Source organism: Choloepus didactylus, chromosome X (genome assembly GCF_015220235.1).
Source record: "Choloepus didactylus isolate mChoDid1 chromosome X, mChoDid1.pri, whole genome shotgun sequence".
In the NCBI taxonomy this organism is placed as follows: domain Eukaryota; kingdom Metazoa; phylum Chordata; class Mammalia; order Pilosa; family Megalonychidae; genus Choloepus; species Choloepus didactylus.
In genome coordinates this window covers 52,526,834-52,553,641 of record NC_051334.1, presented here as the reverse complement: position 1 = coordinate 52,553,641, position 26,808 = coordinate 52,526,834, and the positions used below count along the sequence as shown (strand labels likewise).

The window sequence follows — 26,808 nt, the reverse complement described above, 5'->3', positions numbered from 1 at the left end:
GCCTATACACACAGTACGACTGTGTCCGAAGGCCTGCTTACTTTACTTTCCATCCCTCTAGGCAAGGCCCACAAATTAGCAGCTTTGTAACCCTCCCAGGATCCGGTTCCCGGGACCTTCAGAAGAAAAGGCAGTCAGAGAAACATAAACGCGCTAATCAGGAAACCAGCATTTCAGCCCACTCGGCTACGCGGGCCGTCCACACTAACGACTTTCACCTCCCCTCGCCTCGGCTGGCTGGAGGGGCGGGGAACCAGGCAGCAAGGAGGAGGACCAAAGAGGGGGTCTGCTTGAATGAAACAATGTAACAATTGATGTGAGGCCTTGCCTCACTCCCCCTCCCCAGCTATCCTATAGGCGAGGTCCCAGTGACTGCCCCTCCCCACTCCTCCGTTTTCTCGTCCATTACGCGCTATCCCTCCGCCTCTCCTTCTTTCTTTTCTTTACTTTTTCCCCCTTCTCTTTCCCCCCTCCTCTCCCCCTTTCTCCAGCTCCGTGTCATTTCCTCCTTGCGCTCGCTTGCTGCCCGAGCGTCTCCAGCCGCAAGAGTAGGCGGAGCAGGGCGGTGCGGGGTGGCGTAGCACTGAAGGGCGATGGTGGCTGGGCTGCTAGGGGCGGAGGCAACTTAGCCCCCGCGGTAAAGGAGACCCGCGGTGTTTGAGCCAAGCGGAGGATGGAGAACCGGCCTGGGTCCTTCCAGTACGTTCCTGTGCAACTGCAAGGGGGAGCGCCCTGGGGTTTCACCCTCAAGGGGGGTCTGGAACACTGCGAGCCACTCACAGTGTCTAAGGTAAGAACTGGCGGCTCTTCCCTGGCGGCGCCCGACTTTGAATGGGCAAGCGGGCGCGCAGGCTGCCTCCGGACGGGACTCTCAGACCAACATTTGAGACTTGTCCTCAGCTGGGGGTGAATGCCCTCCGGAGGGGCATGAGCAGCGCGGCAGGGTCATGCCACCAGCCTAGGCGCAGACACCCCCTGGGGTGGCTGGAGCATGGGATGAGAGCACCGCTGGCCCGGGCTAAAGCCCTGCGCGCAGACGCATACAGGAGGGCGCCGAGGTAGCCTTTGCTCTCCACTCCCGCCGGGGAGTCGGTTCTCAGTTTGGACTGGAGGAAGTGGCGGCTGTGGGGGCTTCCTACTTGGAGGCCCCTGCGCCCCTCTGCCCCTGCAGGACACTGGCAATACGGCTTGGCAGCACTGGCTCCTCCAAGGACCCGCGGGCCGTCCCACCCGGGCAGGTTGCAGGGCGAGGGTCTGGTGTGGGAACAGAGATTGAGGAGACGTGGTGGCGTCAGCCTCACTTCCCACGGCCGGCCGCGCGCATATCCATTCACCCCGCCAGGCGTTGTTGCTGCGGGTTCTGTTGGGCCTTTCCCTCCCTCCGGAGTTTGCCCCAGCGCCGGCAAGATTTCCTGCACTTGAAAAGCTTGGAGGAAACTTTTGCGCCATGGAGCGCAGCTGTGCTGAAGCTGCAGCCTCCGCTGCTGCCGCCAGGGTTTGTTTGTTTTAGGAGGCTGTGATCTGCTGGGAGCCAAGTTGCTGGAAGGGACCGGGAAGAGGAGCTCTCCCGAGTGCTCACGAACTCTCAAAGCAAGCCGTTCCCGGCAGGGGTAGTGGTGGTGGTGGTGGTGGTGGTGGCGCCGCCAGGGCTGTTTTTGGGAAGAGACTCCTAGGTCGGCTCACCTTGAGACGCTCGATTGCCAGGTGAACGAACTTCATGAACTTTATCCGAATTTATTTTTGTTTCCCTTAAATGCTCAAATCTGAAAAGCTTTCCCCCTCCAACCAGCTCAACTTTCAGTTGAGGATGTAGATGTGGGTTTGAACTGGAGATAGGAAGATGTGGTTTCTCAGCAGGGAACAAATTCCACATTTTTTTCTTTTCTTTCTTTCTTTTTTTTTTTTTTTTTTGGCTTTTGAACTTTGGTCTTATCTCAGCAGGGGGTTCGGCCCCAAGCCCATAGTAACCTGGGCTGCTTTCGCTGTGCATTTGTGCTGCTGGTAAACTTGTAGGAGTCCTTCAGGCCTTTGGGCCCACACTCTTAGCAACCCTGGGATGCCAATGTAATGGGGTGTAACAGTCAGCTTGAACAGCTTAAGGTATGCAGAGGCAACATTTTGGGAGCTGGCAGGGGAAACCTGGGATATGTATCTTCCCCAAACACCAATAACCAGATCACATCTTCATCCAGTACCTCCTTCCAACATACTTGTCATGTATTTCTAACCAGCCTGAGATGTCTTTGTCACCCACCTGGGTCCTTGCCCCCCCAGTGTTGTCCATGTAGAAGTTTTTAGGGAGTAATAAGTTGTTTTTTTTTTTTTAAATAAAAACACAAACAATCCTTTTGGGGAGGGGAATCTTGGCCTTCAGGAATTTCTTCTATCACACTCCTCCTCTCCCCCTTCTTTCCACCAAGGTCACAATGGGTTATGCAGCCCTCCACGGTCTGGCAGTTCTTCCCTTTCTTTTTTTCCTAACACTGCCCATAGAATGTCCATAGTTTGCCTGGACAACCTGCCTTGTAGAGGTCATTTTTCACCTCTGCCCAGCACTGACCCATCATGAGAGGCATCCCAGAGAGTGCTTGCTCCTGTGGTCTTGGATTATTTTGTGAGCTACCATGAGAATGGTAGGGGGTGTTACTAAGTAAGGGGTAGCCAGCAATTTGTGGTCTGGCTGGGGAATTACTTGAGGGTAGATGATGGTTTCTTTGACCAAGCTCTTGGGAAGTGCCTCGTGTGTTGAGAGGCAGGATGCCTTTTAATGATTCCCTTCCTACTGAATGTTCGGTTGACCCCCTATTATAAGGTTCATTATTACATGCATTTGGTTATGCAGGGGATGAAATTATTTCTCTCATCCCTCCCTAATAGCCTGGCTTCTTAAAGTAAGAATCAGCTATAACTTGGTTTATATAAAGGGGCCATGGTATTTTTTTAAGTGCAGTGGTTGCCTGTATTGTTTTTTATCCTGCCAAGACACCGTTTAGCATATTTTCTCTAATCCCCCGTCCATTTTTCTGTATTGGTTCTTTTTTTCATTTTATGCTTCAGAACAATACAACTTTCTTTTTGAAAACAGCCTTCTCAGTCTGCACACATTGGCGGGGATGGAGTGGAGGGCAGTAGAAAGAGAATTGGCCTGGCAGATTGAAAACTTGGGTTCTAATTCTCACTCTGCCACTCACTATTTCTGGGTTCCTATCCTTTCTACATCACTTGCCTTTTTTGGGCCTAGGTGCCCCTGTGTCTAAAATGAGGTTCAACTGGGTGATCTTTAAATGAGACTATGACAGTCTAGTAACAAATTCTGACCTTTTTCTCTCCAGAAGGATTGTGGACTGAGGAGTATGTTGGGTCGCTTCATTTGCATACAGTATTATTGGTTACAGTTTGTTTTCACACCCCTTATTTCATTAGCTTCTTATAGCCCCCCTTTGAGTAAGGGAAGGTTGTGGAGAAACTGATGGAAAAACTGAAGCTGTGATGCATCCAGTGGCTTGCCTAGGTCTGTCATATGGTGAGTCAGTGGTAGACTTAATGTCCACTGTATTTTCTACTACTCAGACAGTTTCTTTGTTTTTCTAGTAGTCCTGCAGTTTATGAAGTAACATGGGGTGATAACCTTCAGGGATGTATCCATTCTTAGCAGTTTGCCACCCCAGTGACCCTCTTTATGCCAGCCTGTGGTTCCACAATAGGTGAGGAATGGGTTCTAGGTACTCTAATGGAATCTTGGCTTGGGAAGAAGGCAAGGCAAGGACCTTTTTTTTTTTTACTCGAAATTATTTGTGATTATCTCCGATCAGGCAGAGAGAGGTAAGGTGCAAGAATCATGGTGGGAAAATGTTGGGGAGCCTCCTTTGTGTTAAGGGAAAGAAACTAAAGTGATTTGCATCTGAGATGGTATGGCATACATGCTTGGACATATCTTGTGGAACTGAGAGAGACATCTGGGAAATGGAGGAATTTGAGAAAAGATGATTAGTGGGAGAAGAAGGCATGGAGTATAAATATCTAGCTCATATTTGCCAAGAGAGAACCTCTGAACCAGGAAAAGGATCAGGTTGAGAATCATCAGTTCCTGCTGGCACCTGTGATTTCCCTGAATGTCCCAATTTATGGGGACTGACATAGTCCCTTCCTGACAAGTGACTAAGAAAGAGAAAATATTAAACAAACCAACTATTGATTATTTACGTGTTAAGGAATGGTTTGTGATTTTCCCATACATTGTGGTATTCCTAGTGAGATCATGAGAACGAAAGAAACATGACCCATGAGGGAATCGGACCTGTGACCGTGGTATTATTAATTCCTTTGGCTAGAGTCTTGTACTACCTCATTGGCCCAGGGATTCTATCAGGATGAAATGGGAATACTCTCCCAATCATATTTGGCTTTTCTGCTACCTAGGGGTCTCCTTCTATACTGTAGACAGTTATCCATGAAGTTGACTCCCTGCATTGGAAGAGATCCTCTTTGAGGTTGGGTGACCTTTCCAAGGACATAGCACCAATGATTTTGCATCAAATAGATCAAATAGGGGCTTTCAGAGGCCTCAGAATTTCAGGTTGTATTGTCCTGTGCTGATGGTGTGTGTGTGTGTGGTGTGTGTGTGTATGAGAGAGAGAGGGAGAGAGAGAGAGAGAGAGAGAGAGAGAGAGAGAGAGAGAACTTGTTGAGCTGTAATGAAGAGTTCCCACACCCATTTTGAGTTCTTGGAACCGTGCTCTGAGGTTGACAGAGGGTGGAGTAAAGAAAGGTGGAGACCAGTATGGTGTATGGGGATGCAGGAAGAGGAGGAGGAGTAAGAAAATTGGGGAAGAGGACAGGGAAGGGCAGAAGACAGCCTCACTCTACATATTTGCCGTTTTCCTGGCCTTTTGTTGGTGAGAGTCTCCATCCCGCAGAGGGAGAGAAAAGGGTCTAGTTAATTCCCTGGAACAAAGTAGGTTGGGGTGGGGGTGATAGTCTGGAGGAAAAAGAAGCTTTACCTCCTGCACTTAATGGACCTGCACTGTGTGTGTTGCTATGCCATTTTTACCCTCTCTCACCCAAGTACTTATTTGCAAAATGGGGGTAGGCATCAAAGATGATGTGAGAATGAATTGGGCAAGCTCTAGTACTGTTTGCTGTCCTTAGCCTAGTAAGATGGTGACAATAAGCTAATCTTGGCATGGAATGCTCTTTAAGTTGTTTTTAGCCCCTCCCTCATCCCCACTGTGACGTTATTTCTAGAATAAGGAGACAAAGAAGTAGTTGAGATTCCAAGGGGGCCTGGGTAAAGTCAGATGGAGGTTGTCTTATGGCTAGCAGTAAACTTGGCAGCAATTTTGAGTTCTTGTTGAATCCAGAGGCAATTATGTAAGAAATGACAGTTTCTGTGAACCATCTTAGGTGTATAAAAGGATCTTCATGGGGTTTACTTCTTGGGAGCTTAGTCCAGCCTGGTCACTTACATGAATCCCCATCTCCTCTTTGCTTCTAGAACCAGCAAAGGTGTCAACTGCCTCTATTCCCCAACTTGCTGCCTTCTTCCATAAAGTAGAGGACATTTAGGGATATGAGACAGGAATCCATCCAGAGAGATACAAGGTACAAGGAGGGAGGTGGAGTAAGAAGGGTGAGTGGTGTATCTGGTAGCCATTAGTTGAGCCTTGGGTACACACTACTTTTGACCCTGCTGGGCTGTCATAATACCTGACACGCTGGTTGGATCCATACATATGCTCTCTGAGGTGAAAAAGGATAAGCTTGTTAGAAGGTTTTTTCTCTCTCAAAAACCTTAGGCAAAGAAAATAATTCAACTCCAGCTGGAAGACACTTGAGCATTGCCCCTTAAAAAAAATTTAAATTATTTCCCTTCTTGCTCCTTACCCCTGCAACCCCCTCCCCAGGAACTTCTTTAAAGAGAAAAGAGACTCAGACTTGAGATTGGTGGTTATGGGGTGATTATATGGACAGAATTTCAGGGTTTTTATAGTTAGGCTTCTTCAGAACAAGGATGGAGAGAGAAGGCTGAACTATCCAAGAAAAGTTAATGAAGAACAGCAGATACTATGTGAAGGGCTGCTCTCACTGCCTTCTGTCCCCTCATCTCAAGGCCCCAACACCAAAGGGCAGACTCATCTCAGGGCTAACCTGATACAGTTCTTGGAGGAGACCTAGAATCACAGAATCTGAGAGTTAGGAGGGCTGTTTGAAAGGCACCTAGTCTTAATTTTAACCAATGCATGGATCTCCACTGCAGTATCCCTGAGCTTGTTCTCCTGTGGTCATGGGGGAGCTTACTCCCTACTAAGTTGGCTCACTTCATTTTTGGAAAGCTTTTTCTTATGCTGAGTTGAAATCATTCTCCCTGTTCCTTCCATAAAGGTCCATAGCTGTACCTTCTGAGACCTCACAAAACAAAGGTACTTTCTCTGGCCCAGGAAAGCCCTTGGGGGGGTCTGATGACAAAGACTGTCCCCCTGTCTCCCCTTTTCTAGGCTAAACAGCCCTAGGTCTTTCAACTGTTCCTTATGGGATCTGGGATCCAGGCTCCTCTTTGGCTATTTTTGTAGCCATACCATACCAAGGCCTTGTGTCAAATAAAAAGCCTTTTAGGAGAAGTACCTGTACTGCTGCTAAACTGTGTCTTCCCAAGGCATCTGTGTAGGCATATGGGACAACCGCATTACAGAATTTGGAGGGACACATTTCACTTCCTACTATTTATTTAGAATTGCCCCTGCCCCTAGCCTAGGCCAGCCTTAAGAAAGGTATTCTAGGGGATATGAGATAAAAGACATAAGCCCTGACTTCAAGGAGGTTATATGTCTATACAAAGGGATTGTTTGCTTACATAGATGGAATTTGTATAACAGAAGAAGGAAGCAGAATTTAATGATGTGCCAAAGTCAGAACTCCATAGCTTCAGATTATTTTTTTAAACCAACACCTGGCTTGGAATTTGTAGGAGTAACCTCAATGATGGAAGATGTTAACCATATGTGACATAAAAGTAGTCTCTAACTTACAGAGACCTTATCTAGGAATATAGAGATAGCACTCTCTGCTCCCTTCCCCTTTTAGGTCTGTGTCTACCTGCACATTGTCACTGGCACTGATTGCAAAAGCCCTTGCTGTTGCTGTTATCCCTGGCTTCTGCGATCTTCTGTTTCTACCTGGGATATCCACAAGAGGTCTTGCACCCACAGCCCCATCCCTCCATGCCCCCACATCTACCAATTTGTCACCTGAGCTAGGAAAATACTTTTCTTTGCTATTAGAGCCCTGATCAGAGGATGGATTGGAGTGGAGCTTAATCCTCATTATTACTGAAGGCTCAGGAGTCTAGGGAAGAGAAACTTTACATCTAGAAAACATGTCCCCATGAACACAATGTTATTGATCATGGTTCTGGAGTGGCCTGTTTAATCTATAGTGTGTGTGACTGATGATATCACAGAACTTAACCACCATTTATAATATTCTATCTATAGAGAACCGTATTTGAAGCTCAAAGCTGCTCACTTACAGAAGGTATTCTTGGAAAGGAATCCATTCATAAGTTAGGGACAACAAATGCTCTAGATAGCTCCGTCAAGTAGCCTTGGGTAAGTTTGGAATTTCTACTGCCATCAGTGACTGAGGTGCTTATGTCCTTCATGCTGATATCCAGATGTGTCTGTGTGTGTGCACAGCACGTGCATAGTTAAATTTCTCTCTGAAACTGATCTCCAAGTTTACTTGAGTGTAATCTTGTAATCAGCAAGTGACCCATTTATATTGGTTACGTTGGTGCCTAGATCACTTTTGCTCACCTTCTATGGAGCCAATATTTTCTCTACTGGTGCCCCTCTGAAATACTCTCTTCAGATAGATTTCAGTTAAGTCATTAATAAATAAGTTGAGATACTATGTTTCCTAGCTAAAGATTGTGCTTAAGGGACTAGGATGGGATAACTTACACAACTTTGGGATAAACTTACACAACTTTGCCCCATCCAGTGTAAATAGACCAAGTAGGAAGATTGTCTTGTGCATTAGTTCTGCAGGGGATGATCCATTCTTCCTTGTATCACACTGGCATATTTACCTGGGTACATAGCCACCCTGGCCGGGCACTAGAGTTGCAAGAACTGAGATGACTTGGTTTCTTAAAGTGAGTCCTAACCCCTTCCCTTTGACTTCACCCCTATCCCCACCTCTTTAAGTGTGAGTCTTGTGACTATGCCATGTTACAGAGCCAGCACTGCCAGTAGTATCAGAGACACATTTTCCATGCATTCAGGCTGTCCTTTTATGTCCAGTCTTTGGTTCCCAGCCCCCTTCCTCCAGCACAGTTGCTTGAGGCCTACATTTTGGACTGCCTCATTCAAGTGTCATTGCCTCTTTGTTCCTTCATTGGCTGTTCTTCCCTCTGTCCAAAACCCAACTTTTTTTTTTCTTCTTTGGTCACAGGATGCCCTTCTAATCTGCTGTACCAGCTTTGTCTCTCTTGGCTCAGGCATGTATCCGGTGGGGGGTGTGAGAGAGAATCTCACAGAGATTAAGGTTGATAAAGTTTGAATATACTCAGCACACTGATTGCAGAATCAGGGTGAATTTTTATCTCTTTATCCTGTTTTTCCTCTCTGTCCCATGGAGAACAGGACCAATGTCATATTCCTTATACTGTCTTATCAACTTGCTGAACAGTCTTGGCATGTTACTTCACCTCTCTGTGCCTTCCTGTTTCTTCTCAGACTCTCCCAGTAGCAAGCTTCTGCTTTATTAAAGGGGTACTAAGGGCTCCAGGATCCTTGCCTGGTCTAGGCTGTAGAAGTGTGAAGGCTGACTGACAAGGCAGTTCTTATAGTGCATTGCTTTTCTGCACACTACTACTTCCTATCTTTTCAGAAGTGGCTGTTTCCTGGTATGTTCTCAGGAATTGCATGCAGCATGGTCTGTTAACTTTCACTCAAGTCTTTTAATGTTACATCTGTGAGGAATGCGAGAGGTGGGACTAATTTGACAGGATCAAGGGTTAAACCCAGTGATGGACAGACCCTTTGTGGTGTCTTCTCACCCCCACCCTAATGCCACTCAGCAGATTCTCAGCTGTATGGCCATCTCTCTTCCTGAGCCTCTGGCAGGAAAGTTTTGAATGGTTCTCCTATACTGGCTTTCACGGTCCATCAGAAATTGATTTTTCTTTTGGGGTAGGGGGTTGGGGATGAGATGGAGTAGAGCTGGAGGTAAAGCTGCTTTAGCAAGTTATTCTAGAAAGTGGCTAGAGTCTCATAGCTGCAGCCCCATCTTTGTTTATGAGAGGATGACAAGCTAAAGCTGTGTCTTCATTGGGCTGCCTTGCTTTTTTCCATCTCTTTTTGTGATTGTTTGGTATAATAAACCCCCCCGAAAACTTCTACCAGTAGGCAGTTTTTCATGGCATCTTATCTTTTATTGAGTGGGCAAGTGATGACATCTTGGAGCCTCAGGAGATGAGTAAGTATCATGTTCATTGGCTTTCATGTTCTTCGGAGGCCTTGACAGAGAGTTTGGGGCTTTGTATTAATTTAAATTCACAATCAAGGAGGATTAAGACCACAGACTGAAAGTGATCCAGGCAAGGACATTTTTCTACTTGTGTAGATGTGCCTCTTTTGAGTGGAGGCAATGAAGTATGGATTGGATCTCAGCAACCTCTTGAACCCAAAGGTTGGTCAAGGCCTAGACATGGTGGGATAGAAAGTGGGGAGACAAACATCTTTTAAAGAGGATCTTCTTCGTGGTCAATACTGCTGTTTCTAGGCATTTTACATGTATTTTTATTTAATCTTTACAGTAGCCCTCTGAGGTAGATATTAATTTCCCCACTGTGCAAATGAGGGGCCTGCAGCTTAGGAGAGGTTAAGTGACAGGCTCTAAGCCACATAATAAGTGAAGAGCTGGCATTAAAATTTACTTGTTTGACTTCAAATCTCAGACACTTTCCACAGTACCATGTTTACATAGGTGAAAGAGAGAGGAAGAAAAAGAAAAGAGAACTAGATAAGGATATGAAAGAGAGATAGAGAAATGTAATTTAGTTTAGAAACTGGTAATATTACCAGTACTTGTCCCTCAGAGGTCAAGGTCATAGGAAGGTTTTTGTTTAGTTTTGTTTTACATTTCAAATCAAAGTAAGGGGACTTCAGTAGACCTGAGGTTTAGTCTTAGCTCTGCTAGTCAGTATTTATGTAACTTTATTCAAGTCATTTCCCTCTCTGTGTATCGGTTTCATCATTTTCAAAATGAAAATAATAAATCTTGTACTGTTTTTCCAGTATAGAGGGAGATTCATTTTATCCCATACTCATATATGTACTATATGTGTATGTGATTTTAGAAATAAATGCAAAGCATTCTGTAGGTGTCTCTTATTAAACAGAAATTTTCTGAGGAGAATTTTGAACTGAAAGAATTAACTGCATAAAGTTACCCAAATCATTCCAAGACCTGGGAGAATTTGGGAGTTGTGTGAAATAGCAGGACACTTTTAATGTTGATGTCTGATGCTGCCAGAAGTTCGAAGACCAGGCCTGATCTTCTGGCTAATATCTGAAAACCTAACATGTGAGGGTATGCTAAACCTTTTTTGGCTGTCCTAATAAGCTCTCAATTAAGCCTCTGACCAGTCAATCAATCAATCAATGAGTTAACCAGTCAACACATATTTGTTGAACACTTTGTAAAATGTCTAACCCTAAACCAGAAAATACAAGAGATAGCCACCATAGAAGACCTGGCCCCTGGATTCTGAAAGAGATTCCAGTTTTGTTCAAGAGACATACTACTGCAAACCCAGGAAACAAAAAGCTTTAAGTGCTGAAACCGTGGGATAGGCTCTAACACAACAACATTCATTCTGTGGGATGAGATTTCATTGTAGGCTAATGTGGTCAGGGAGCTTTGTGGAAAAAGGAAGAATTGGAGCTAGGCCTTTGAAGGATATATAGTATATAGGCAGGCTGGGGAGAAAGGAAAGTGTTCATTCTAGTTAGTCAAACACTGCACATCCTAAAGACACAGACAGGGGACCGAGGGCAGTTTGTTCACTCCACAGTGAGCTGACTAACAATATAAGCTCCCCAAGGGCAGGGCATGTGTTGTTCAGTCATTGCATTCATTATATTTATTAAGTGCCAGTTCTAGGAGCCGAATTATTCTTCCTGTGAAACCCAGAACAAAGCTCCATAAATATCACTTTTATTTCTCTTCTAAAAAATATTTCTGTACAGCTTACCCTGGACCAGTCACTAGTATTGCATATGAGAACATTGAGGCATAGAGAGGTTAGGTAACTTCACAGTGTCACATTGTGTGTGTGTCTGGCTGGATACATAAGTGAGGCAATGGTGATCTACTTGATTGTTTCAGAGTAATGGGATCTTAAAAGTGAATGGATTTGAGCTGCATATTCTGAAGAACCCAGAAAACTGAGCTATAGAATTGATGCAGGTTGAAAATAGGTAGTCATTTTATTGTTTTGGAGGATTAGCATTACTGTACTAAAATTAACACACCTAGCACAGTACTTGCCACATACACATCCATGAGGAAAGACCAGAACTGAACAATAGATAGGAAGGGGCATTTTGAAGTTACAAACCCAGGATCAGTCATCTTGACAATGTGCTCTCTGTTGTTATACATTAGCAAGTTGACCAAGGTTCATGGTAATACATACTATTTGGATCTGGAGGAATGAAGGAGGGGTAGGGGTCAGAGATGAATCCAGTATTTCTGGAATCCAATCCAATCTGGAAGGCTCTGAGTGGTGATGGGGGTTGGGAGGGGAAACCAGTTTTAGTTCAGTTTTGGATTTTTTGAGACAGGTATCTGTAGGACAATTAAGTTAAGAAGACTCACAGGCAGTTTGGCAGTTGACTGGGGGATAGAAGGGTTTCCTTATTTAAGACCACAAATCAGTTAAAAGAAACCACGTCATTATTTTAGGAACATAATGGTCAACACAAACAGTTTACTAATATGCTTATTATAGTGGAAATTAGTGAATTGCCAGACAGTCTCGTGCCCCAGCAGACACTGGAATAGGCCTGTGTTGTTATTTTATGGGCATTTCAGGACCTAGCTTTGTCTTGCTATCCCCTCCAATCTGAGGGATGCCTAGTCAACTCAGGTGTTACTGGCTGAAATTCTGTATAATTTAGTACTTTCAAGTGATGGGAAAATCAAACAAACAGAGAAACAAACAAGAACTAAAGAGAAGACTTTCTTAAAAAGCCAAACTTCAAATGTGAAGTTTGAAATGTTAGAATGGTTTGGGGCTATTAAAGAAATCAATTAACTTCCCAAGAAGTTTAGGAATTGCTTTCTCTATATGAAGAACAAAATGTGGAGCTTGGTAAGGCAGGCTTCAAACCACTGGAGTTTAAAGTCTGTGTTGCCTTTTGTTGTTAGCAGTTTTATCCTTTCTGCGTAGCATAGTATTATTAATCTGTAAACATCATTGTTAATATTTCTACAATAGTATTGGTTCTTAAATGTGACCTTTTAAAAGAGCTTTGTTAAACTTGCAAGTATGATTTCATTGCCTTCAGTGGCGTCTTCACCACACACACTATTATATGAAAATCAAGAGGAAATGTGAGTTTACTTCACAGATTCATTTGCTGCAAATCTGGTTGGAAAAATGTTTTATTATTAACGGAGACTTTTGCAAATTTGGAGTGAGATCTGACCCAAACCTTATCATTGCTGTCCTGTATACTTACATGATATTCCCAAGGAAAAGGCTAACTTTATGTGCAGATGGACCTGCCAATATGATAACTAATACATTCTTATCCCCATCCTTCTCGGGTTTGCTTTCTAGATCTGTTACTACTTTTGGGCAGCATCATCTGCTTTTCTACATGGTGAAGAACTAAAATTCAGAATGTTGTAAAGATGCTTATTCTACAGAACATGGTCTAAATTCACTCCCTCCTTACCTCCTTGCGGACAAAACATACTTCTTGCTAAAAGGTTACTAAGAGGAAGGGTTTCTTTACCTATATCTTCTCTCTGGCAAGGTGAAATAGTTTATAACTTATATTTTAAATTGATTTTAATATCTGGCTGCTATGTATTTTTTGTGAAAAAAACTCCCCTGTATTTTACAAGAGCCAGCTTGTTAACTTCTCTCTGCTGTGTGACACACAAGGATACTCTCCTGCTCTGGAAGTCAAGTGTTAAATGTGCAGATTTTTTTGTGTTTTTCTGTGCCTTTGGCTGGAGAAATGTGCAGTGTTTTGAAACCTGCCCAGCCTCTGCACATACTGTATCTGCTTAAGGATGGTTTTTAGCTCTTATCCCTACTCAGCTGCATTAGGGTTCCTGTTACTTCCCTCTCCCCTTTCAACCACTAATAAAAACAAAAGAATTAAGGATCAGGGAGAGTTAATTCCCACTGCTAACACCCAGGTGGAGCCTTCCCAGCTCCATCCCCCTTTCTAAATTGGAGTCCTAATTTAGGGCCAAACTCCAGTCAGAGCCTATAAGTAACAATAATCTGGACTAGACTGCAAAAAAGCACTTGGCAATCAGGTTTTGTCCTTTGCTGGCAGTTCTCCTTCTCTTCTCGTCTCTTTCCCCTCCTATTCCTCAGTTAGGATCTAAGAGGAGACCAGTGACCCCAGGACAAGCCAACTGATGATATTGCAGAAATGAACATGATGTATCATACTTCTTTTCATCTAAACCAAGAGATTTGGATGAAACGTCAAGTTTTTAAAACAATTTAATTTCCTGACAACTTCAATACAACATTAGGAGCTGCATTCGGGATAAGAAACATCATGGAAATCTCTCTGAACTGAAAGGAAATGCCTACTAATGACCTTGGAGATAGTGCGTTCAGATGGGAGAGGGCAGCTTTGAAGGCGGTTCTTGGAAGAGCTGGGATATTCAGGAAGAAGCCTCCTTCTGGAACAACTAAACTACTGTAGTTGCCTCCCAGATGGTTTCTCCCTCCTTTGATCATCCCCTTCCGCTACCACTTAAAATTATTTAATGGCTCCCTGCTGCCTGTAGAATAGAGCCCAAACTGCTTTAGCCTGGTGTCATAGATCAATTTCTATCTCTAACCTTACGTTCTAGCACTTCTTACAGGACCCAGGTTTTAGGCAAAATCATTTTTTCTCTGGTGGCCAAACACAACTGGTGCTTTCTGGCCTCCAAATGTCCCGTCCTCAGGTTCCTTCAAGTGTCTTGGCCTCACTGTATACTTAGAAGGCCTTCTCCACTCTTATCTGCCCTTCCGGACTGGGCCTAATATTCAAGCCTCGGGTGCATTATCTCAGATTGCTCCAGGTGGAATAAATCGCTCCCTCTTTGGAATGCTGGAGTTCTGATCTCCTATTATCAATCTTTGGATACTTTGGCTGTTTTATGTCTGGCTCACTGGACCAAAATATCCTGGAGGACAATGGCTGCATCTTATATATCTTTGTCATCCTCAGCCCAGTGCACAGAGTAGACTCACCATAATATTTGCTGATTGGGGGGATATATAGGAGGAATCAAGCAAAAATTTTGTGCTCAATAATTGGTAATCTTTCCCCTTTCTACTCTGAACTATTAAATTAGAAAGAGGACATGACTTGGAGATCTGTGTATGCTAGCTAAATTTTGCAGTCTATGTGTTATACGTAGTGAGTGGTGGTGGGGGTAAACCTTGAATGACACATACATGTGAGCTAAGGATGGAGAGAACACTTAGAGGGGAATAGTGGATGAGATGAGGAGATGGCAAGAGTCGGGGATGGGAGTGGTTACCTGTTTGTCTCAAAGCTGCCTGGAGTTTGGTTTGCAACAGTTGGAGTTCTTGCTTTTGCACCTCCTGTGTGTGAGCTCTGTTCCTGAGGTTTGCATTTGGCAGAGACCTGCTGGATCATGACTACAGCATTCCCCCTGCTATTGGGAAGCTTTGCTGTAAGATTATTAAACAACAGCCACCCCACTTGTTGCTTTGTGTTCAGAGCGGGTGTAGCATAAGTCTTCTGCTTGACTCAAGTGTTTCATTGCTTTGCTGAAAGGAGACAGCTTTAAGTGAACATACTGTGGGTATGTGTGTGTGGAGGGGTTCACTGTTGCTTAAGCAAGCCCTAACATGTTCTGTCTGACTGGCCTTGGGTGTGACTCACTGTCTGGTATTTATACTCAGCGCCTTACGTGTCCTCATTACTTGACCATGACATTCCTTTTCACACTGTTCTCAGAGTAGAGAATGCTAAGAAGGGCCAAAAAGAACCTGCTCTGTCCTCCTTCCTAACGGGGTCTAATTTCATTGTTGGCTAACTGTCTGCAGTAGTCAATTAGGTTATGTCAAAGCACCAAAGGGAACAGATTGAAAACTCACAGTGGCAGTATTGTGGCAGTTTAAAGGACACACTGTTGGCCATTCTCTTAGCTTGTTCCTGTCTGGACTACTGCTGAAGAGTCTGACTCACTGGAATTAACTTAGGAACCTGCCTCGAAAGGGACCCCAGGAAATGCTTGTCCTTATCAGGATCACTTAGTAAGTGTGAAAGGAGTACAAACAATCTGAGAAAATCTTAGAGAGATGATTCAGCTCTTGCAGACATTGGTAGGAGAAGCAGAGAATGTTAGCTTGCTCCTTACTGCTGTTCCTGTTAAGGTCCTTCCAAAGTTGAAAAATTTGTCTAAGAATGCTCCTGAAGAGTAGGAATGGTTGACCCCATCAGGGCACTGTTGTTATCAAAGGATCAGAGCCTCAGAAAGGAAGGACATGGCTGCTAGCATGGTCATTTGGAGGCCAGGCAGCCAGTAAATCATTTGAGAACGAATTAAAAGTTCAAAGGGCAGGAGGGAATTCTTTGGGTGACCTCATAGGTGTTTGAAAAATCAAAGGGATAGCTGATGTGCTTTATTTTTTTGAGGGCTGGTGTGAAGGGGCAAGGGAATGGTGGAAGTGCACAATAGGAAATTGGCACTGTTGTTTTGGTGTGCTTGGGAGCCTTAATTCTGGGCTTGGGATGGTTAGCGTTACCATTAATCAAATGCCTAATCTGTTCTGGGAATTTTATATGCATAACCTCAAATCTTCTCATCCCTACAGTAAATTAAGTGGTAGTATTCCTATTTTACAGATTAAAAAAACAGCTCTGCCTGACCTTAAATCTTATGCTTGTGCTACTAGATATTGGAATTCTGTTTCAAAGACCCCCTTTTTATGCCTCATGTTCCCTTTCTAATACCACTATTAACTATTCCTGTGGCCACATTCTGTGAAAGGTAGGTCACACAAACCAGTCATTTCCAGGCTTTCCTGAAAAGCTTGTTAAGGACACAGTTCCCTGAGACTCTCAGGATTAAATGATATAATGCATGAGAGGTACTTAGTAGTGTCCCTATTCTAAGATGCAGGAATTGAGGGTCAGAGGGTTAAGTGGCTTGCCAAAATTCATTCCTCCAGTGTCTGAGCTGGTATTCAAAATCAAGATTATCTGATTTTAGAGTGCCTCTTCTTCCCAATGCCCCTATTGCTCTCAAACTGGGGAGGAAGGGAAGCAATAAACAAAACCCCCTCCTTGACCCTCTTGGTCCCTATCTTTCTCACCCACCTTCTCTTTGCCACCACATTTTGTGAGTGATGGTCTCATTTTATTCCCTCCATTCTTCCTTCCTTTCTTTATGGCACAATTTATTGGTTTAAATTGTTATTTGGAATATAGGTAATAAATGTTCATTGCACACAATTAAAAATATGTAAATGGGCAAGTCTTTCTTTCATCCCTGCACCTAAGCCACCTAATTTCCCTTTCCAGAAGCAACCATTGTTGCCAATTGTTGCACACCCTCCCAAAGGTGCTGTATACTTAATTTTTAAATATGTCATTCCAGAGTCTCTTTATGCCTACACAAGCAAATGTGAATATAGATTCTTTTTCTCTCCTTTTATACAAAAAAGTAGTGTACTAAAATACTTACTCTCCATGCTTTTTTTCACTTATATATATGGGATATCTTTCTCTAATAGAGAAAGGTCTCTAGAGGGCTTCCTCCATTTTTTTTTTAACAGTCATAATGTATCCAGTCATTTAAGCAGTTCCTTGTATTGCTAGTCGCTGGTATTTTTTCTAATGTAGCATTCTGACGTCCTCAGAGCCCTACTGCCAGCATAGCTCTGTGACACTTCTTTCTCCATCCTCTCACTATTTCTCCATCCTCTCACTGTTTCTCCATTCTCCTTTGTTAATGTGCTGTGGGTATTCCTTAAGGCTCAGAGCTCAGAACCCTGTGTGTGTGTGTGCTTTCTCTCCTTCCCTCCCTCCCTCCTTCCTCCTCTCTCAGTCCCTTCCTTCTTTCCTCCCTCAGGAAAGAGCATGATGAGATCTCATGACTCCCAAATCTCTTGCTTTAACCTTTTCATTAGAGCTCTAGGTGCTTGTCTTCAACTGTTCGATGGACAGTGTCTACTTCTTTTTTTTTAACCTCAAACCCAAAATGACTAAAACAGAATTTGTTATCTTCCCTTTGCCAAACGGTCTCTGTCCTTGGCCTTCTTCCCACTCAGCTAGCATCAAAATGTTGGAGTCACCTACATTATTCATCCTTTATATATGGTCAATCACCTTCTCCTTTCAGTTTTTCTTCCTTCAAAATAGCACTCCATTCAATTCCTGCTACTCCCATCCCCTCCCAATCCCTTATTACTTTATGTCTGGATTTCTGGGTTCTTGGCTGGCTTCCCTGCCTCTAGGCTCACTCCTTTTTAATTTATCCTACAAGTCACTACCCCTGAGAATTTTAGTTTCCCTGTGTGTACAATGAGGAAGCTGGTGGCTGGTTGATCTCTGAAGTTCTTTCTAGATCTGGAATTCTAGACCAGCAGACTTCCCAAACTATATGCTCCACCTCTTGCCATTACCACTTCCTTGTACTACCCTTTTTTATGATTCTGTGATCCTAGCAGTGCCTTGAACAAATCTTTCCTCCATATTGTTCCTAGAGTATTCATCCTAAAACAACTTATAGTTGAGAGGATTCTTAGAGGCCATTCAAGCTGATCAATACTCAACCCAATGCCTAGGTACCATTTATAACAGCCTTTAATTTCAGTACTCACTGAATGCCTGAGTACCATTTATAACACTCTTTAATTTGGTTGACTAGTCTGTGCTTCAACCCATTCAGTGATGGGAAACACTCTCTCATGAGGCAGCCCTTCACATTGTCAGGTAGCCAGAATGTTTATCTCCTACCACAAACTGACACCACTTGGTGTGGGTCTGTCTTTATGACTATTATTCAAAACCTCCTTCATCTTGATTTGAGTACAAACCCCTCATGTCTGATATATCAAGTTATCCATAATATAGCCCCTACTTTCCTTTTCAGCCTTACGTTTTGGCTACTTCCTTTGCGCTTCTGCCACAAAAAAGCATTTATTGAGCACTTACTAGATGTCAGACACTGTACTAAGTGATTTTACATGCATTATCTTATTTAATCCACACAGCAGCCATATAAGTTTCTCTTATTCTTCCCCATTTAGCAGAGGAGGAAAATGAGGCACATGGAATCCAAATGATTTGTACAGAGTAACACAGCTAGTAAATATTAGAACTAGGATTTTAACTCAGAGCCTATGCCCTTTATTACTGCCTTAGTCACTGTCATACAGTCAGTCCCAAATATGATAACTCAGTATTTCCCAAACATGCCCTGTGATTTGTTCATGATGGTCTCTCAACACTTTTCTAGTCCTGTCTACCTGTCTAAATCCTACCTATTCATCACACATTATACTTCCTTCTTGTCCCATTCTACCTTGTCTTCCATTCCTCCAAGCCACAAGTGGTCTTCTCCCTCCACAAAATCCTAAGAACTATCTGTACCTCTCTTTTAGTGCTCACCAGCTTCTTTCTAATGAGGTTTGTGTACTTGTTTTATATCCTTCATGGGCTATGTCAGCACCTTGAGGGAAGAACCCATTGATATAAACCACTGGATCAGGGTTTTCACACCAAATGTGTACCATAAAACACTTGACAAGTATAGTTAAGCTTTAGGAGTTTTTCCAAGATTTGAGATTACTTCTTTTCATATTTTGTTTGTATGAATCTACTCTTTCTGAAACTGGTTTCTTAAGGCACACAATTCCATTTCTGTCCTTGGTTTTTACATTTGTTCCCAGGTACCATTAGTGACAGAGTCAGAAAACAAACAGTTCAAACTTTGCCAGCCATGCTAATACAATTTGAGAGGGGCCGGGAGGGGAAGTGAGAGAGGGATTTTTTTTAACTGGGAGCTGAATGAAGAATAACATAACAAAGAGAAAAATTTTATTACAACCTCTATCTCCAATCTGACTGCCCTCATAATTTATTACTTCTCATTTTCCATTCCCCTTTCTCTTAGCATTTATTGTTATCTACAAACAGATAGAAATTTTCCAACACACACACACACACACACACACACACACACACACACACACACACACACACACGCTTTACCACTCGGTTGAGAGACTGAATTTTATTGCATGTGAATCACATAGAGAAAGAGAAATCCTGGTGGTTCTTTTGGAGTAGAAAGGTTCCTTGTCTTCTGTGGCTTAAAAAAAAACCACCCTTTAAAATGCTGCATCCTAGAGAACTACTATTTCCCCTCCTCCTCCTCCCCCTCCTCCTCCTCCCCCTCCCCTTCCTCCTCCTCCTCCCCCTCTTCCTCTTCCTTCTCCTTCCCTGCCCCCTCTTTCCCCTTCCCTTCCCTACCCTTCCCCTTACCTTTTCCACTTCCCCTTCCCCTTCTTTTCATAGTGATTGTGGTTTCCCTTTTGTATTTAGTAAATGATTTCCATCTGAAGTTTGCCAAGTTCTCTGGTTGAGTGAGATATGCTTATCTAGTATGTTAGACAAGAACATGATTTACTACCCAGACAGACAGGCTTATTCAATGGGTAACTCATAGTTCTCTAAAGGATCATGATACTGTTGCTAATTCCCTGTGTGCACCAATTCAATTACATTTCAGAAGTCAGAAAAAATTAAGTTGTTCCAGTTGCAGTTTTCCAGTTCACTAGGTATTAACTATAAGTCACTAGTGGGTACTTTAAAAAATCTGTTGATGGATTAGCTGGTATTTTACATGAGTACAAGCCACCTACCTAAGAGTCTCTAACTTGGTTTCCCAAAGTAAAAACGTGCCCTTTATTTACCTCTCTGGCTTCATAATGTCTTTGTCAACCCTCCTAACCTGAACACTTTTCACAGGGCCCCATTTTCTTCTCCCCTCACATATTACATCAGACTCTTTAAGGGAGTCATAGACTGGTTGTGATTATTACTGAACCATATGGGAACCACACGTCTTTTTTTTTTTTCTTCTACTCTCTTGAATAATGGTTATGGCTTCTTAAATGAATTTTTAAAAACTCTCAAGACTAGTTTTTAACTTTTCAAAGACTTACTACCAGGTAGTCTTGACTTAATTTCATCATCCAAAACAGTCAAAGTTAGTAAACCCTCTTCTTTTTCTTCTCTTAGCTAACACCTAAATTCTGTTCTCCAGGAAATTGATACTAGTTACTGTTACATACACTAATGTGCAGCTTTTATGATTCCTTATTGTTTTTACTAACAGTCTTCTGGTTTAGAAGAGTCTGGGAGTCATTATTTTATCTCCTCTTCTAGAATGGATTGTGCCTCCTATGTAACATTTGACTACAAAATAAGGATACTGATTTTTAGTTTATATGGGAAATCAGTCCCCAGTTTTAAAAATACATTCATTACAGTGTTGAAGAAAAGTTTAGTTGTACACTTTAGACCTTTATTGAGGTATAATTGATATCCAGTACTTTAAGTGTACAATTTGTTGAGTTTTGACAATGCCCATGAAACCATTACCACAAGTAAGTTAACATTATCTATCACCCCCAAAAGTTTCCTAGTGCCCCTTTATAATCCACTTCCACAACTCCCAGACAACCACTGGTCTACTTTCTATCATTATAGATTAGTTTGCACTCTCTAGAATTTTGTATCAATAGAATCAAATAGTATCTATTTTTGTCTGCTTCTTTCACTCAGCATGATTATTTTTACATTCCTTCATCTTGTTGCATGTATCAACAGTTCGCTCCTGTTAATTGCTGAACAGTATTCCATTGAATGAATATACTTCAGTTGTTTATTCACTCACATGTTGAACATTTAGATTGTTTCTAGTTTTTATCTATTACAAATAAAGCTGCTGTGTACATCTATGTATAAGCCTTTTTGTGAACATACACTTTCATTTCTCTTGGGTAAATCTAGGGGTGGAATGGTTAGGTCATTTTTTTTTTAAACTGCCAAATCGTTTTCTGAAATAGCTGTGTGTATCTTCAAACAGCAGTGTAAGAGAGTTGCATTCATCCATATCCTCATCAACGCTTGTTATGGTCATTCTTTTAAACTTTAGGCATTTTTGTAGGTCTGTAATGATATTTCATTGTAGTTTTAATTGATTTTTTTAAACAACTGGGATTGTTGAGTATCTTTTCATGTGCTTATTTGCAATCTATTTCTTCTTTAGTGATGTGTCTATTTACATCTTTTGCCTGTTTTTATTATTTTTCCTTCTGATAATGAGTTGTAAGAGTTCTTTATATATTCTAGATACAAGTCCTTTGTCAGATTTATGTAATTTGCAAGTATTTTGTGCCAGTCTGTGGCTTGCCTTTCCATTCATTAACAATGTCTTTTGAAAAGTAAAAGTTTTTAATTTTGATTTAGTCTAATTTAATATTTTTTCTTTTGTAATTTGTGCTTTTTATGTTCTATTTAAGAAATTTTTGCCCCTACAGTAACTATGATTTTTCTCCTGTATTTTTTTTCTAGAAGCTTTATAGCTTTAGCTCTTGTACTTGGCACTATGTTTCATTTTGGGTTAACCTTTCTGTGTTGTGTGAGATGGGAATCAATTTGTTTTTTTGCATATGGACATCTAATTGTTTCAGCACCATTTGTTGAAAAGATTGTCCTTTACCCATTTAATCACCTTTTTTTTGTCAAAAATCAATTGCCCTTATATATGGGGTTCTGTTTTTGGACCCTCCATTATGCTCTATTGATCTGTATATTTATCTTTATCTCAGTGTTATGCTCTTTTGATTATCGGAGCTTTATAATATTGAACTCAAGTAGTGTAGTCCTCCAACTTTGTTCTTTTCAGAAGTGTCTTGGCTATTTCAAGTTGTTTGCATTTCCATATAATGTTTAGAATCAGCTTCTAATTTCTATTTTTAAAAAAGTCTGCTGAGTTTTTGATTGGGATTGCACCGTATCTACATATAAAATTTGGGGACAATTAACACCTTAACAACACTGAGTCTTCTAATCTAGAAACAAGGAATATTTCTTAATTTATTTATATCTTCCTTAGTTTATCTCAGAAGTGTTTTATAGTTTCCAGCATATGGATCTTGGACATCTTTTTTCAAATTTATACCTAATTATGTCATATTTTTATGTTATTATAAATAATTTATATTTTTATAATTTCAATTTCCAATTGTTTATTGCTAATATGTAGAAATATGGTTGACTTATGTATATTGATTTTGTGTCCTGCAACATCACTAGCCTCACTTTTTAGTTCTTATAGCCTTTTTATAGATTCCTTGGACTCTTACACAGCTGATCATGTCATCTAGGAGTAAAGATGGTTTTGCTTCTTTTCCAATCTGTACGTAGACCTGGTTTTAACCAGCAGTGTGTGAGTTGGATGTGTTATATAGCTTCTCTTGAATCTGTTTCCTCATCAGTAATATGGGGATAATAATAGTTCCTACCTCATAGGATTACTGTGAGGATTAAATGAGATAACATAAGTTATGTTCCTAGTACAGGACCTGGCAGAATATATAGCCCCTAAATGTTCATCTTTTAGGTCCTCCTCCTATTTCATAAAGTCATCATCCATGATATGGGATGCCTCCCAAACATCTATTTCTTTTGTGGTATATGTCATCCTTGAATTTATCTAAACCTTTTAAAAAAAGATTTATATTGTCAGGCTGTTCTAAACCTTGGGGGTAATGTTTTCTTTAAGTTTACTCCCTATTGTGTAAAGTTGGGCTTCATTTTATTTGTTTTAATTTGCACTTTTTAAGCCTTTTTCTGGACCTTCTCCAGATTGATGATATCATCCTGAGATGTGGTAATCAGACCTACACACAATATCCTTGGTGAGGCCACACCATAGGGGAAGAAATTGGGAGCAGGGTGAAGTGACGGAGTGAGGGAAAAAAACATCTTCTCATTTTTTTTTTTTCTGTTCCTGACCTTATTAGACGAAGGTTTATTTTGGCCAAAGCAGCAAATTGGGCTGGAGTCTCAGGAAACAGTCTCCAGTGATTTCCAAATCCTTTTCCTTGTTCAGAGCTGATAGTTTGGCGCCCATATTCCCAGAGGCAGAATCACCACCCCCATCTTAAAAGAAAAAGCCAAACATTAATTATCTTACTCTTGTCCATACTGAGCCTCTGAGACTGTACATGGAATAGCTGAGAGGACTTTTGGTCTCTCAGCATACAAGTACAAGAGCCAGAGTCAGACAAAAACCTTCTTATACTTACTGCATTAAGTGGAAGTATTCAACCACCTCCACCCATTGCCCTCTCATCTCTGCCCCTCTAACCAGAAACACTCACTGGAAGTACATGTATATTTATGGAGCTGTTCCCCAATTATCCTTGCCCACCCCTTACCTGAAGTAGACTTCAGCTCTATTTACATAACCAGTATGGGACAAAATAAGAATTTTAGTTTAGAAAAATTGAGATAAGATGTCTATGCCAGGCTGTCCTTCCATGTTAGCCTCCTGTTATCATCCTAGTCTATTTAAGTCTTAAGGTTGTTGAATGAAAGAAATTTTGCAGCTTACTTTGGTATGGTATGATGACCTTGTGCCAGAAAAGAAAATGTACCTAGGTGACCTCAATTTAACTCTGGTAGTTGGAGGCATGAGGAGTGGGAGGAGATAATGATTTTTATTATTGAATTTTAAATTTCTAATTGTTTATTGCTGGTACATAGAAATATGATTGATTTATGTATATTGATTTTGTGTCCTGCAGTCTTATTAATCTCACTTATTAGTTCTAAAAACATTTTGTAGATTTCTTTGCATTTTCCACATAGCTGATCATGTCACCTAGGAATAAAGAAGGATTTAAGGGAAGGAAGCCTGTGCCCAAACATGGGAAAAGGTCTATTTGAGACTTTGCTGTGGGACAACAAGAGGAATCCCAGAAGCCTGGCTATTTAAATTGCCCCTAGTGCTCTTGCAGGCACAGAAGATAGGCCCCTGTCTGTCTCCTTACTTATTTCCCTTCAAACTCTACATATGCATTCACCAAACATAGTTGGTTCTCTCTTATGTGCAAGACTCCCATTTCTGCAACATAGAATATCTCCTTTTCTTTCTGCTTTATTGGCCTGGCAAAGTGACTTTATTAACTCTGAGATGATTATTCAATCCATCTCAAGCATAGAATTTGAAGTGGAAACGATATATGGTCTCTAAGGAAACTTTACTCTATCCCACCACTGCCAAATTTTTAATTCATGTAAAGCAAAATACCCTAAAGGCTAGAGTTGAGATTGTTACTTTCATAATCTGTTCCTTTGGACAAGTTGCCTTTCTTCTCTGGGCCTCATTTTCACCTTCTATAAAGTGAAGGGGTTTTGTTTGTTTGTTTTTTATTTTTTGCAATCATTGGCTCTCAGTATAATCAAAGTTGTGCATTCAGCACCCAAATTCATTTGAGAACATTCTCATTGCTCCAAAAGGAAAAAGCCCATGCCCCTTATACTCCCTTTTATTGACTCTTAGCATTGTTATAGTACCTTTGTTACACTTGATGAAAGAATATTACAATATTACTGTTAACTATAGTCCATAGTTTGCATTAGTTGTATTTTTCCCACATGCTACCTACCCTCTTATTAATACCTTCTAATAGTGAACTGGTACATTTGTACTGGTTCGTGTAGGAACATTCTTACATGTGTACAATTAACCACAGTCTTCATTCACAGAAGGGTTCACTATGTTATACAGCCCTATGTTTTATCCTTTAGCATTCTTTCTAGTGACATACACGACCCTAAACTTACCCTTTCAACCATAATCACACCCATAATTCAGTGCTGTTAATTACCCTTACAGTAATGTGCTACCATCTACTCTGTCCATTTCCAAACATTTATAATCAACCTTATTAAAATTTCTGTGCGAATTAAGCATCTGTTGCCCATTCTCCACACTCATTCTATCTCCTGGTAACCTATACTCTAGATTTTAGCTCCAAAGGTGGCTCATTATAATTAGTTCATATTAATGAGACCATACAATATTTTCAATTTTGTAACTGGCTTATTTCACTCCACATAATGTCCTTAAGGTTCATCCATGTTGTCTTATGCATCAGGACTTCATTCTTTGCAATAATATTCCGTTGTATGTGTATACCACATTTTGTTGATGGACACTTGGGTTGTGAGCTGGTTTGGATGTATTATGTCCCCCAAAATGCCATGTTTTTTAATGCAATCTTGTGGGAGCAGATGTATTAGGTATTAGTGTTGATTAGGTTGGAATCCTTTGATTGAATGTTTCCATGAATATGTGACTCAATCAACTGTGGGAGAACCATTTTATTAAATTATTTCCATGGAGATATGACCACACCCATTCAGGGTGGGTCTTGATTTGATCACTGGAGTCCTATAAAAAGCTCACAAACAGAAGGACCTCGGAGCAGCTGAGAGTGACATTTTAGACTGCCATTGAAAGCAGACTTTTGCTGACATTACATAATGGGCTGTAATGGGCTAACATTACGTACAGATTGGAAATGTTAGCCCAGAGTTTGCTCCAGAGAAGCTAAGAAAGGACAAAACGCCCCAAGAGCAACATTTTGAAGAATGCACAGTAGCTGAGAGAGGAGCTGAACACAACCCAGGATCAGCAGAGGCCAGCCACATGCCTTCCCCACTAACAGAAGTTATCCGGATGCCACTGGCCTTCCTTCAGTGAAGGTGCCCTATTGTTGATGCCTTACCTTGGACACTTTATGGCCTTAAGACTGTAACTTTGTAACCAAATAAACCCCATTTATAAAAGCCAATCCATTTCTGGTATTTTGCATTCCAGCAGCATTAGCAAACCAGAACAGGTTGTTTCCATCTTTTGGCAATTGTGAAATATGCCACTATAAACATCAGTGTACAAATGTCTATTTGTGTCCCTGCTTTCAGTTCTTCTGAGTATATACCTTATAGTAGAGTTACTGGATCATATGGCAATTCTGTACTTACCTTCTTGAGGAACTGCCAAACTGCCTTCCACAGGGCTACACCATTCTACATTCCCACCAGCAGTGAATAAGTGCTTCTATTTCTTGACATCCTTTCCAACACTTCTGGTTTTCTGTTGTTTTGAAAGTGGCCATTCTAGTAGGTATGAAATGATATCTCATTGTGGTTTAGATTTGCATTTCCCTAATGGTTAGTGATACTTAGCATCTTTTCATGTCCTTTTTAGCCATTTGTATTTCCTCTTTGGAAAAGTGTTTATTCAAGACTTTTGCCCGTTTTTATTTGGGTTGTTTGTCTTTTTATTGGTGAGTTGTAGGATATCTTTATATAATCTGGATAGTAAACCCTTACTGGATATGTGGTTTCTAAATATTTTTGCCATTGAGTAGGAGCCTTTTCACTTTGAAAAAGTCCTTTGAAGCTCAAAACTATTTAATTTTGAGGTCTCATTTTT

General features: G+C 41.5%; 1 protein-coding gene across 2 annotated transcripts in view; it reads left to right on the top strand.

Moving 5' to 3' along the window:
• Positions 1 to 591: 591 nt before the first annotated feature.
• SHROOM4 (shroom family member 4) overlaps positions 592 to 26,808 on the top strand; it is a 274,039-nt gene continuing 247,822 nt past the window's right edge. For both annotated transcript variants that reach the window (XM_037821192.1, XM_037821190.1), the window contains exon 1: positions 592 to 790. In XM_037821192.1, coding sequence (XP_037677120.1) covers positions 674 to 790 — 117 coding nt within the window. In that variant the 5' untranslated portion in view covers positions 592 to 673. The remainder of the gene's footprint in view (positions 791 to 26,808) is intronic.